Source organism: Juglans regia, chromosome 4 (assembly GCF_001411555.2).
Source record: "Juglans regia cultivar Chandler chromosome 4, Walnut 2.0, whole genome shotgun sequence".
Taxonomy (NCBI): domain Eukaryota; kingdom Viridiplantae; phylum Streptophyta; class Magnoliopsida; order Fagales; family Juglandaceae; genus Juglans; species Juglans regia.
The window spans coordinates 566,795-579,647 of NC_049904.1; the positions used below are offsets into that span (position 1 = coordinate 566,795).

General features: G+C 39.3%; 1 protein-coding gene across 1 annotated transcript; it reads left to right on the forward strand.

The window, feature by feature from the left end:
- Window positions 1-10,668: 10,668 nt before the first annotated feature.
- LOC108989956 (pentatricopeptide repeat-containing protein At1g13040, mitochondrial-like) lies at window positions 10,669-12,422 on the forward strand. The gene has a single exon (XM_018963745.2). The coding sequence runs from the start codon at window positions 10,694-10,696 to the stop codon at window positions 12,293-12,295; it is 1,602 nt and encodes a 533-aa protein (XP_018819290.1). The 5' UTR covers window positions 10,669-10,693; the 3' UTR covers window positions 12,296-12,422.
- The last annotated feature ends 431 nt before the right edge of the window (window positions 12,423-12,853 follow it).

Genomic DNA, 12,853 nt, shown 5'->3' on the forward strand with positions numbered 1-12,853 from the left:
TGGTGATGGTGATGGATCTGACATAAAGTTAAAAAAAATAAAAAAATATCGAGTTGTGTAGTCAAATAATGACTGATTTATAGTAGGCCTCAAAGAAAAATAATATTAAGTGAACTCGCCTCATAGGGGAGAGTGTATACCTGGTTATGGTGATCCCCAACAACTGTTAATGGTAGCCTCTTGGTGCATTGAGTGAGGCCTTGTGGTGGGTGATTCAAGCTGAACATGGTCATGCTACCTCGTACTCGGGTTGTACCGTCTTCCTACCTTCTGCCATCTTACAGGCCGACCATGCTAGATTGTGGCCATTCTGACTAACTTGGGTCTATGTCGTGGTGCGTTCACCCTATTAGTCATTAAATGCGGCGTGCTCCTGTCCTGGCATGCCCACTTTCTCTGTCTGACTAGCCGTTGGTAGCTTGTGTCCGTGGCCATCCCTAACCTTGCGTACACAACTTTTCAGCTAGTAGAGGTGTCAAGCTTTCTGACTTGGAAGGCTCACACTTCGTGCGTGCATCATCGCCGTTACTCCTTGGGCCTTCTGGGCCCGACCCTCTTATCTTGTTTCCCTATCGCTAGGCTACCTCGGTGAACGGATGCTCATCCGTTCCCCATGGGCTGGGCCCTTGCATCTCGGCCCGTAGTAGGAGGAAAAGCCCCCCTCAAACTGGGGATAATATATATGAAACAAGAAGATGATTTACGTTTAAATAAATAGACAGAGATAATGATCAAAGTTGCCCGGGCTTCTGCGATAGTCAGAGGGCTCCAGGACCTTTTCTCCCGCTCCTCCCGAAAGAAAACAAATGGGTTTGATATTGGGCCACTATTTTAAGTCACTAGTTAGGAACTCGACATTGAGGCCCAAGGGGTGTAAGTTCCTCAATCTGGAACGGAAAACTCAACTGATAAGTATATTGTCAGTTTCGATCTATAAGTATATTGTTAGGTAAAAAAAAAAAAATCAGTTTTTAGTCTGAGACTCTTGGGGTGTGGTTTTTTTTACTAGACCAGATTGACCAAAGTTTATATATAATTTTTTAAAATATTATATATATATATATTATTTTATATAGTAGTTGTATAAGTTAATTATATAAATTTCATCTAACCTATCACAATTGACCTTATGTATTTAGAGTTTGAATGATATTGCATTTTTCAATTTAATTTTCTCTATTTTTTGTTTTTAACTTTATTATGATGATTGCTAATTCTCATGGATGGAAATTGATAGTTTTGATAAGTTATCAACTTTTTAAGGCTATTTTCAAGTACAAAATGTGCAAATAAAATTAAATAGTTGATATTAAAAAATATAAAAATTGTGGGCCTTTTTTGTACATTTAGGCCGACAATACACATAAGAAATGATTTTTAGTTTTTTGTATGTGACCCATTTTACACTGGCCTAGACCAAATGGACTAACTGAACCTATAGCTATTGGTCCAGTCCATTCCGTTCTATAGGAATAATCAATTGAATCTTGGTCCTGAAAAAGGGTGGATCGAATTTTCGGTCTAGTCTAAAACCCCCCAATAGATTAACCAGACCGAACCAATTACACACCTACCCAAAATAGGTCCCATTGAAGGCTCACATTGTCCCTACAATTAGGGCCCCGCCCGACCTCCCTAAAATTCAAACCGCCAACCTGGCCTAACGAGTGGGCCCATCATCCAACCTTCGCAATCAAAAATACAAATACATATTTAAATAATAAAACATAGATTTGAAAATAAATGCACAAATCCAAAAAAAAAAAAATGTGGTTTCACAGAAGAAAAATAGATTTGCATAAATTGGTCGTGGATCGAAGAAGGAGAAGAAGAAGCATAATGGGAACGCCAGTCATAGGCGGATGAAAACTTGAGTTGGTGGGTACCTCACCTTCAACCTGCCTGTTCAAGCAAAAAAATTTAGACTACCTGCCTGCCCCAGGGCCCTCCACCCTTCTCTACACTAATCCAAAAAAAATTAGAGAAGTACAAACAAAGAGAATTATAAAAATCTATATTACAACTTAATGTAGTTTGACGCCGGGGGGGTATCATATTTAAACAATGGTCAATTTGGATCTTAGAATATTTTATAATTCTGTTAATAGTAATAAAATAGTTTATAAATAGCAGTGAAAATTAATAGTTTGAATTAAGATATTTTATTGGACTTTGAGAAATGAGAGAAAAAGTTGAATATATTATAAATATAAAAAAAATTATTTGAATATATTTTTTATTTTAAAATTTGAAAAACTTGTATTGTTTATAAATTTTAAAAAAAATTATATTGATATTTGTGTTTGGATAATTGTTAAATAATGATTAGATAAAAAAATTTGAAAAATTGAAATTGAAACGTGTTTTATGTTTGAATGATGTTTGGAAAAAAAGTTATGAAAAAATTTGAATTTTTTTATGAATATCTCATTACCCAAACGAGGCCTTAGTATATCATGTTTACCTTAAAAGATAATTATTTTTTTAGATTAAGCATTATTGTAACACCCAGACCCAATCTTGGCCAGGTCTATCGAGAAAAGCCAGTAGCTTTAGGAAAACGACGCGATTTATTTTTATTTAGTTCCTTGTGAGTTACCAGAATTTGCTCACCCTTGATAGTTTCCTCATTGTGAGGGGATAAAATATCTAGGCCAAGCCCACCAGGCCTCCACTAGGGGACACGAGGGGAAGCGGGGAGGCAAGGGAAAAAGGGGTGTCAGACGGCAAGAAATGGGTGTCAGGAAGTAAGGGAGGCAGTGTCAGGACAAAGTGAGAGATGCTCAGACATGCAAAGCGGACCATGCCTCACCATTATAGGGGGCACGCGGAAAGAGATATTGGATAAAATGGGACGTCCAGACGACGAAAATGGGGCTTCTTCTTCAACTTTTTTTTTAATATCTCGAAAGGGAGCTCCACCGAATGAATCTTCTCCAGCAAATCTACTGAAGATCTCCACTGTACAGTGAGAAATGAAAGGATATGAGAGACTGTACTAAGATATTGTAATGGATTTCTCTTCCTCAAATGCATGCAGACGTAGGCATTATGCCAAACCACGTAAATCTGTGTGTTTATCTCTCTTTACTTTCTTTCCACTTATTTTCTTTTCACTGCCATGAATGTACGCACCGATACCGTACAATTGTACCGGACCACTGCCAAGGGCACCAGATCACACCGATCGAGGCCCAAATCGTCATAGCTGGCCGGGAATGACTCTTTCTCCCATTCCGGCCTGTTGTGCGATTTTTCATGCATCAACAGTGGTGCCGTCCATGAGATTTGATTCACTTTCTAAGCCAGAGGTGGGAGAATGACGATTTTTCAATGTGCTGAATAATCTCCAAGTGAACAAAGGAAACTTTCTCCAGATAAGTACTCTCAGCTTTCCCACTCTTATTTTTATTAATGATGCCATTGCAAAAGTTGAGCAAGTAAACTCTTCCTTGCCCATGTAGTTTGGTAATACTGTACACTTAGAACATTAGTAGCGGACTCAATAAAATTTGGCTAAAATTTGACTAAGAAACTCACTTTTACAAATTTAGCTAGCCACTTTTCAACAAAACCAAATAACAAACTCAACAAATCTATCACTATTTTATTAAAATATTGATTTTGAAATTTTCCTTAATTTTAATTCTAATTGTAATTTGAATATTTATTCGTTATTAAAAAATTACACATTAATTTTCTAACGTTCATATTATTTCAAAGGATAAAATTTTTTAACGGTCTATTTTTTACAACGATCATATTTTTTCAACTGATAAGAAAACAAAACTAAGAACAAGCAGATATCCAAATAATTTCAAGAATTTGCAAGTTACGGCAAAGATAGATAATCACTCCTTAAAATATTGATATTAGGGAAAGTGACTTATCTGCATTAAATATAACCATTTCAAGGACAATCAAGTGGAACACACTTTTGCTTTTGGGAAGAAATGAAATCATGCAGTGGAACGCGCAAAACGAAAGCATGTGGGAGATGAAACTTTTTATGCCTAAATAATATTTTGGCTAGCAGTTGGGGCTCAATAGATTTGGCCAGTGAAATTGATGAAAGCTAAAAATACTGTAGTTTTGTTGAGTCTACTACAGTTCATTTTTATGCAATTTAGTTAAATTTTGGCCAAATTCTAACTTTGTTGAGTCTACTACTAGTGCTCTTCAGTGCTTGCACTCGCCGCAATATAACGATCGAACACAAGCCCCTAGACTTGTTAACTCTTGCGCCACCAAAGTCGAGTCCTGAGACCTACCACGATACAACGGTCGAACACAAGTCCCTAGGTTTGCCGACATTCGTGCCAAAAAGCCGAGTCCCTAGACTCGCCACGATGCATTGGTCGAGCTAGAGCCTCAGCGCTCGCCCACACAACCAATCGGACACAAGTTCCTGGATTTGCCGACCTTTGTGCCGCCAAGTCAAGTCCCTAGACTTGCCATGATGCATTGGTCGGGCTAGAGCCACAACGCTCACCCACACAACCATTCGGACACAAGTCCCTAGACTTGCCGACCTCGCACTGCTACGAGTCCCTAGACTCGCGCCGAGTGTTACACTCAAGCCACAACTGCTTTGCCTAGGTTACTTCATACAAACTTTAACACTAACAGAAAATTGAAACCGGGAACATCGGGTAAACATACACTTTCCAATAACGACAAGCATACATACAGATGCACCACTGGACTACGCGCATTACGCGGTCGAGTACACCTCCCACCACAGTCGAGCTGTTAAGAGCCTCGATCTAGCCCTTAAACATAAGCCTTCCTCTCCTTAGATCCGAATGATGAAGCCTCCTAGACCGATCAAGGGAAATACAAGATCTCCTCCCAAAAGCCTAGATTCGACAATATGAGGTTAAAGGTTGGTGTTTGAGTTGAATGAGGGTTCGGGTAGGTGTTTAGAATGGAAGCATGAAAATAACATAGAATTGAGTCACTCTTATTCATGGATTGCAAAGAGCCACTCTCTACAAGGGATTCATGAATTGCACCTTAGTAGCCCAAGTGTAGAGCAAATCAGCTTAGCACAAAAAATCTAAAGAACTAAACAAGCCTAGCCAAGATTTCTAAAAGCCATAGAATGAATGAAAATTAGGCCACAAGGCCTTTATTTATAGCGCTTTCTAGCAAAGCCCTTACACAAATGAAATGCTAAAAGCTAGGAAAATAAAGTCTATAACATAGGAGATAAAGTCTAAAAGCTAGGGGATAAAGCCTAAAATGAAGGGATAGGCTTATCCCCTCTTGGTGGCCGGCCACATAGTGCCCTCATGGTGTCTTGGTTCGTCTTGGCTTCATCTTGGACTCTTCCTCTATCTTTGTCTCTCTTAGAGTCAATCTTGGACTTTACCTTATCTTGTGTAATCACTTGAGAGTCCTGCTTGATCTTGTCTCTATCCTCTCCAACAACCTTATCTTCCAGAAGCCTTGAGTCCCCCTTATTCATGTCTCCTTGGTGGCCATGGGTTGGGCTTGCTTGGTCATGGGTTGGCCATGGCCTTGGCGTGGCTTGCCATGACATGTTGTAGGCTGGCCTGTGGCTAGCCTCTGGTTGGCCCTTGTGGGCTGCTGATGGGTAGACCATGTGTGGTCGTGGCTTATCCTTAGCTGGCCCTTGGTGCTATTGAGGTATGGGCCATGGCCTATCTATGGCTCGCCTATGGCTTGTTGTGGCATGGTCATGGGCGTGTCCTGCTAGCCGCGGGGCAAGGGCCATGGCACGACCAAAGTCAGGTCATGGCCTGCGTATGGCACATGCCATGGTGCAGCCGAGGCTGGGCCATGGCTTGCTCATGGCATGGGTCATGGTGTAGCCAAGGCTGGGCCACGACCTGTCATGGGTTCAAGGTGCCATGGCTCGGTCATGGCCGAGGCAAACCTGGGCCTTGGTTGAGCCACAAAGTCCTTCTAAGACCTGCCACATCCCCACCAAGTCTTTAGACGCGGCTGCCCAATCGTTCCTATTTTCTCTCCCAGCACCTTTTCTTCTAGGGTTCTTGTCATTCCCCCTTCCTTTAAGAGTGCCCTTGTCCTCAAGGGTGAATTCTGGAAATCTCAGCTTCATATAATCATAGTCCTCCCATGAAGCTTCCTCCCTTGGAACCCCTAGCCAAAGCACCAAAACTTGCCATACCTTCATTCTAGTCTGCCCCCTCTTGATCACTTGGTAATCAAGAGCCTCCTTGGGTTGGAGTAGCATCCTTCCCTCTTCATCAAACAAGGGCAGCTCCTCCACAATCAGATTCGGGTCTCCAAACCTCTTCTTGAGCACGGTCACATGAAACATCGGATGAAGCTTCGCCATAGGGGACAACTCCAATCGATAAGCCACCTCTCCAATCTTCTCTAAGACCTTGAAAGTCCATAGAACCTCTTGGACAACTTGTAGCTCACCTTCTTCTTCAAGGTCTTTTGCATATAAGGTTGAAACTTCAAATACACAAAATCTCCCGGTTCAAAAGATAGATCACGCCTCCCTTGATCATAGTGCATCTTCATCTATGCTTGAGCTTTTGCAAGCTCCTTCTTCACCTTAACTAGGATCTCATCTCTAGTTATCAACTCTCTCTTAACTTTCTCATTCTTGGTTGTCCCTCTCTCATAGTTGGCCAAGATGGGTGGTGGTCTTCCATACACAACTTCAAAAGGGCTTGCATTAATGGGGAAATGAAAAGAAGTGTTATACCAATACTTGGCCCAAGGAAGAAAGTCTTCCCACTTCATTTGTTCTTCATGGCAAAAACACCTCAAGTATTGCACCAAAGTTCGATTGACCACCTCCGTTTGCCCATCGGTTTGGGGATGGTAGGAAGAGTTTGCCTTCAACTTGCTACCTTGTAACTTAAAAAGCTCATTCCAAAAAGAACTCATGAAAACCCGATCTCTATCCATCACTATGCTCCTTGGAAAACCATGAAAAAACCCATGAGGTTTAACCACATTATCCACAAAAGTTTTGGCCACACTCTTTGCCGTGTAGGGATGCTTTAGTGAGATAAAGTGACCATATTTACTCAATCGGTCCACCGCCACCAAGATTACTTCAAACTCGTGGCTTGTCGGAAGCCCCTCCACAAAGTCCATCGAAAGACCCTCCCATATAGCCTCCGGAATAGGTAGTGGTTGTAAGAAGTCAGTGGGTGCCCTTGTGTCATGCTTGGCTTTTTGACACACATCACACTCGGCCACAAGGGTTTTGACCTCCTTCTTGGGCCCTTCCCAATAAAAGAAGTGCTTCACCCGAATATAGGTTCTCAACCATCCGGAATGACCCCCTTCCTTGCTATGTTGAAAGTGAGCAAGGATCTCATTCCTCAAGTTAGGAACATCTGGCACATAAACATACTCCTTGTAAAAGACAAGACCATCTCTAACCTTGTACCGAACCACTCCATCATCTTGAGCCTCCAACTTCTCACAAATCTCCAAAGCTCTTGGATCAGGCTTCACGACCTCCAGGGTCTTGTCTCATACCCTCCATTCAACCAAGTACTCGTAGTGGCTTGAATGAGTTCTAAAGGTGGCCTTGTCGACATCTTCTTCCTTTATCAGAATTTGGTGATAGCCCGCACGTAGATCAAGCTTCGAGAACACCGTAACCCCATGCAACTCATCTAACATCTCGTCCACCGTAAGAATGGAGAAATGGTCATTCACCATCACTTCATTAAGAGCTCTATAATACGTGCAAAACCTCCACGTACCATCATTCTTTCTCACCAACAAGACTGAAGAAGAAAATGGGCTTGTGCTTGGTCTAATGAGCCCGCTTGACAACATCTCCTTCATTTGTCTTTCAATCTCACCCTTTTGGAAGTGTGCATACCAGTAGGGTGGAACGTTGATAGGCTTGGACTCGTACGTCAACATTATGCGGTGATCAAAAGATCACGAGGGAAGTAGGTCACTAGGCATATCAAGAACTCACTGATGGCCCTTTAGAAGGCTTTGAACTTCACTTGGCAACAACTTCAATTCATCCTTAGGGCTCTCCCCGCGGTCTTCTATCTCCTCTAGGTCTCGATTTTGTGTAGCCACAATAGCAAAGCATCTAGCACCACTTTTGCACAAACGTTAAAAAAATTAGCTTCACATACCTTGACTCATTTGGTTGCCAAAGCCATCCATACTCTCTTCTTGCCTCCAACCACGAGCTCCATCACCATGACATAATTTGATTTAGAAGATAAATTTTAAAATATGAATCTTACATATCAAATTATCTCATGTAGATAATGTGTGGTGCAAAAACTTTCAAATAGTAGTACTTTCTTTTAACACTGAAGTAATAGAGTTTGGGCCGATTGATCATTTTTAAATAAGAAAAATTATATTTATCATCTTTACACTACACACAATTTTTTATTGAGTAATTCTACATACAATCGTGAAGTGCGTAACCGCCGCGTAATCACTTTGAAAAAAAGTGGGGTCCATTATTAAAAAATTAATTTTTTTCATGTGGGTCCCATGTTTTATTCATTTTTTTCAAAGCGATTACGCGACAGTTACGCAATTCACGATTGTAAGTATATTTTCTCTTTTATAAAAGTAACTTACCCAAAATTGAAATTCCTTATACAGATGGAATTCCTAGCCCTTTCCCCTTCACCCCACACGAACTATAGAGTATTATTGAGAAAATGTTCTCTCTCTCTCTCTCTTTTTTTGGGCTCACAGTTAAGTTAACCCAAATTTCATCTTTACAGTTTACACACAAATATATACATTCTAAGACAAACTTGAAAATAGATGGACGAGATCTACCATTCTAAGACAAAAAGATCTGAGCTCAAAAATTCGAAGCAAAAGATTTACCACTTGTTCACAGAGACACCCACGGATATGGACGAGACACCCATAGAGACATTCTAACTCGGTTGCAGCCATGGGCTTTGTTCCTGGCTCGAGTCAAAAAAATAAATAAACGAGTAGGCCGGTACTCAAACCAGCGGGTTCTCTGGCCATTTGCCCAGTGCCCAAACCCAATGTCCAAAAATTAGGGATGAAGGGGAAGGGGCTAGGTTAGGGTTATGATTTCAGGATGGGTGTTGGCAAGGAGGAGAAGATTCGGTGAAGGGGGAAAATAAGACTTCGTGGGTTGAAAAGGAAACAGACTTGCAAAACTTAAGCAAACAAAAATAGATCTTGATGAGGAAACTCAGAGGATCAGAGGAGACGCAAAGATGGAGAAGATAAAAGGAGATGAAACTCACGAAGATGGAGATGGAGAAGATCAGTTTCAGAGGATCTTGAGAAGATAAGGATGGAGATGGAAAAGAGGAGGAAGGGTATGTGGAGAATAGAAGAAGAAGGAGAAGGAGGACGGGTTCGTGGGAGATCATAAGGGCTATAGGGAGAAGGAGAAATTCCAAATTGAAACACGTCGTTGCATAGGTTCGAATGAAATAAACTATTTCATTAACCCGCCACGTAAGACATGGTTACGCACCAGTTTCCCAAACCGGTTGCATTCAGCATTTTTGTTTTTTTTTTTCTTATTATTTTATGGAACTCAACTGATTTGTTAGGATCATGTGATAGTGTTTGTCCCTACAGTTTCTATGTGTACGACATAGTACTTCTAGTATTTTTTTTTTTTAGCGCACCACAATTCTATCGAAAAAATTGAATAAATATAAGTTGTATATAAATTTTTATTTAATAATAGATTCAACTATTTTTTAAAATAATCTTATTGAAAAAGTTGAGTACATATAAAATTTATATAAATTTTTTCTTTAATAAGGATTTCATTATTTTTCAAACGATATTGCAAGCGGGTCGCTAGTGTATTTAAATTTTTTTTAACATTTTTAATTATTAAAGAAAAGAAAAAAATAAATATCATTTTATTAATAATTGTTTTTTTAACAAATAAATAAATAAATAAATAAATAAAATTAAAATAATACGTAGCTTTTGCCTCGTAAATTAGAAAAATATTATCTCATTTATTTTCATAATTTCTCTCAACTTATCTTTAAAATTTTTTTAAATTTATACACAAAATAAAATAAATAGTTTAATTTTTTTAAATTATAAAATAAAATAATATTAAAAATAATATATTTTAATAATATTTTATTTTACTTTTATCTTTAACCTCGATATCTCATCTCAACTCGGTGCCATGACAAACGAAAACAAACGAGAGCTTAGAGCATTGGTAGTGGTTTCTCTATCTTCATCTTAATCTTTAAATTTAAAGAATATGTCTTTAGATTCATCTACATTGACTTATGCATCTCTAAATTTTTGCATAACTATAAATAGTACTTCTTCAAATTTGAAGAAGCACTATTCATTCTTCAAACATTAGTTTACTATTTTTTTCTCTCTCCTACCCTTAAAATCAACTTTGTAGAATTTATATTAAAATGATTTTGATACATAAAATTTGTATTAAGTTGATAATACAAAGTGGATGTTAATTGTAAAATATATATAAAAATAATAATTTTAAAAAGCAAATAAAAAATAAAAAAATAAAAAATTTTTATTATTATTTGATTTAAAGATGTATAAACCAATATGAGAGTTTTTTTTTATATACAAAATCATTTTTCAAAAATAATAATTTTACTTATGAAGATGAAACCGCTACCCTCCGATTTCATAGTCTTCTTTATATCTGTACTCTCCCTCTCTCTCTCTCTCTCTCTCTGTAATGATGTCTGCTCTGTGTCCTGCACCCTCCGGATTTCTTCAGTCACCCGTTCAATCCGCTTTACCTAATTACCCTTTCTTCTTCGGCATTTGCAGACACCACAATCAGAAAGCACCCCAAGGCAACTTCATTGTCCTTGCTGCACTCTCCCTTTCTTCCTCCAACCCAACAGAGCGCCCTCGCCTACATACTATACACCTCCTCCACGATCATTATCGATTTCTCCCAAGGAAACACTCCCACTTGATTTATGTTAATAGGAATCACTTGGTCGATCCCAGAACTAGTAGCTTTCAGGTCCCAGATTTCGTAGGCACAATCGGATCACTACCCACTGAGGAAAGAACTGAGTTTCTCACTGCCTATATCAAAGATACTGAGTTTCGTACCATATCCAATTTCAATGATCTGCTCATGGCTTTACTTATAGCTGAAGAGCCTGACCTTGCCTTGAAACTGTTCTCTGATTTATCATCTTATGCGTCAATAGAGCCAGATTCTTGGACATTTTCCATCGTCAGCAGATGCTACTGCAAGAAAAACCATCTGGATGAGGCCCAACGAGTGTTAGACCATATGGTAGAAGAAAGGGGTTTTCACCCAGACGTAGCAACAATCACCATGCTCATTAATGGGTTCTGCAAAAGAGGTAAATTGCAGAGAGCTTTTGAGCTCCTTCATTTCATGGGCCGAATCGGTTGCGAACCCACTGTTCGTACGTACAATTGCTTGTTAAAGGGGATGTGTTATGTGGGAAGGGTGGAGGAGGCATTTGAGATGCTGATAAAAATCAAGGAGAGCATGAAGCCAGACATTTATACGTATACAGCTGTTATGGATGGTTTTTGTAAAGTGGGTCGGTCAGATGAGGCTATGGAACTGCTTGACGAAGCCGAAGAGATGGGGTTGACACCAAATGTGGTCTCTTACAACACACTTTTTCAAGGGTATTGCAAGGAGGGGAGGCCATTGGAGGGTATTGGTGTTTTGAAGCAAATGAAGCAGAGAAATTGCATGCCTGATTACATCTGTTATAGCACTTTGTTGCATGGGTTGTTGAAATGGGGTAAGATTCGGTCTGCCTTACGAACGTACAAGGAGATGGTGGGGGATGGTTTCGAAGTGGATGAGAGGATGATGAATACTTTCCTGAGAAGGTTATGCAGGAGATCTTGGAAAGAAAAAGATATGCTAGAAGATGCCTATCAAGTGTTTGAGAAAATGAAGAAGAGGTTTTATGTAATAGATCTTAGCACCTATAGCCTAATGATCCAAGCTCTATGTACGGGAAAGAAGATTGAGCAGGCTTTGGACAACTTGCATGATATGATAAGAATGGGGCATTCTCCACCTATAATTACGTTTAACAGTATCATTCGAGCACTTTGTGCTGGAGGCAGGGTAGATGAAGCCTTGTTAGTTCTGGCTCTAATGGATGAAGGAAGAAGAATGCCTAACAGAATTTCTTATAACCTTCTAATTGAGGAGTTGAATAGACGAAAATGGTTGTTGGGCGCTTGTAATATCTACGGCATGGCGTTGAAGCGAGGTGTGATTCCCAATAGGAAACCACCACAGACGAGGAGAAATGTGTTCATGTAATTCTGAGCCATTGAAGGATGGCAAAAACGTTCTGATATAAGGATACTCCGTACGAGTAAGTGCTATATTTATTAACACTGGGACATTAAACAGAACGCCAGCGTCAAGTGTCGCTGGCTTTGATCCACCTGCCAACATGATTTCATTTCTCAAATCATTAGCTAGTGAAAAGTAATGAAAACAGAGAGATAGAGGAGGAGACGAGAAAAAATGGGCCACCATGATTAAACAACTACTCTTGAAAATAAGATGGGGTAAAGACGAGACACATCCAAATAACTTGCAGCTTTGTGTTTGCAAACACAAGGGTTAAAGGGCGAACCAAAAATTTCACTCACTTTTTGTCTTCCATTGATGAAATGCAAACCATCATTTATTTAAGAGCTCATCACTTTTGAAATCTACAGAAGAAGCCCTTTAGATGCACATTTAGATAGTGAGACGAGACGAGATAGTTTTAAATGAGTTGAATAAAATATTATTAGAATATTATTTTTTAATATTATTATTGTTTTTAAATTTACAAAAGTTGAATTGTTTATTATATTTTATATAAAT

Bases quoted from the DNA above. Each gene is read 5' to 3' on its own strand.
- LOC108989956 (XM_018963745.2), top strand. From the start codon at position 10,694: ATGATGTCTGCTCTGTGTCCTGCACCCTCCGGATTTCTTCAGTCACCC.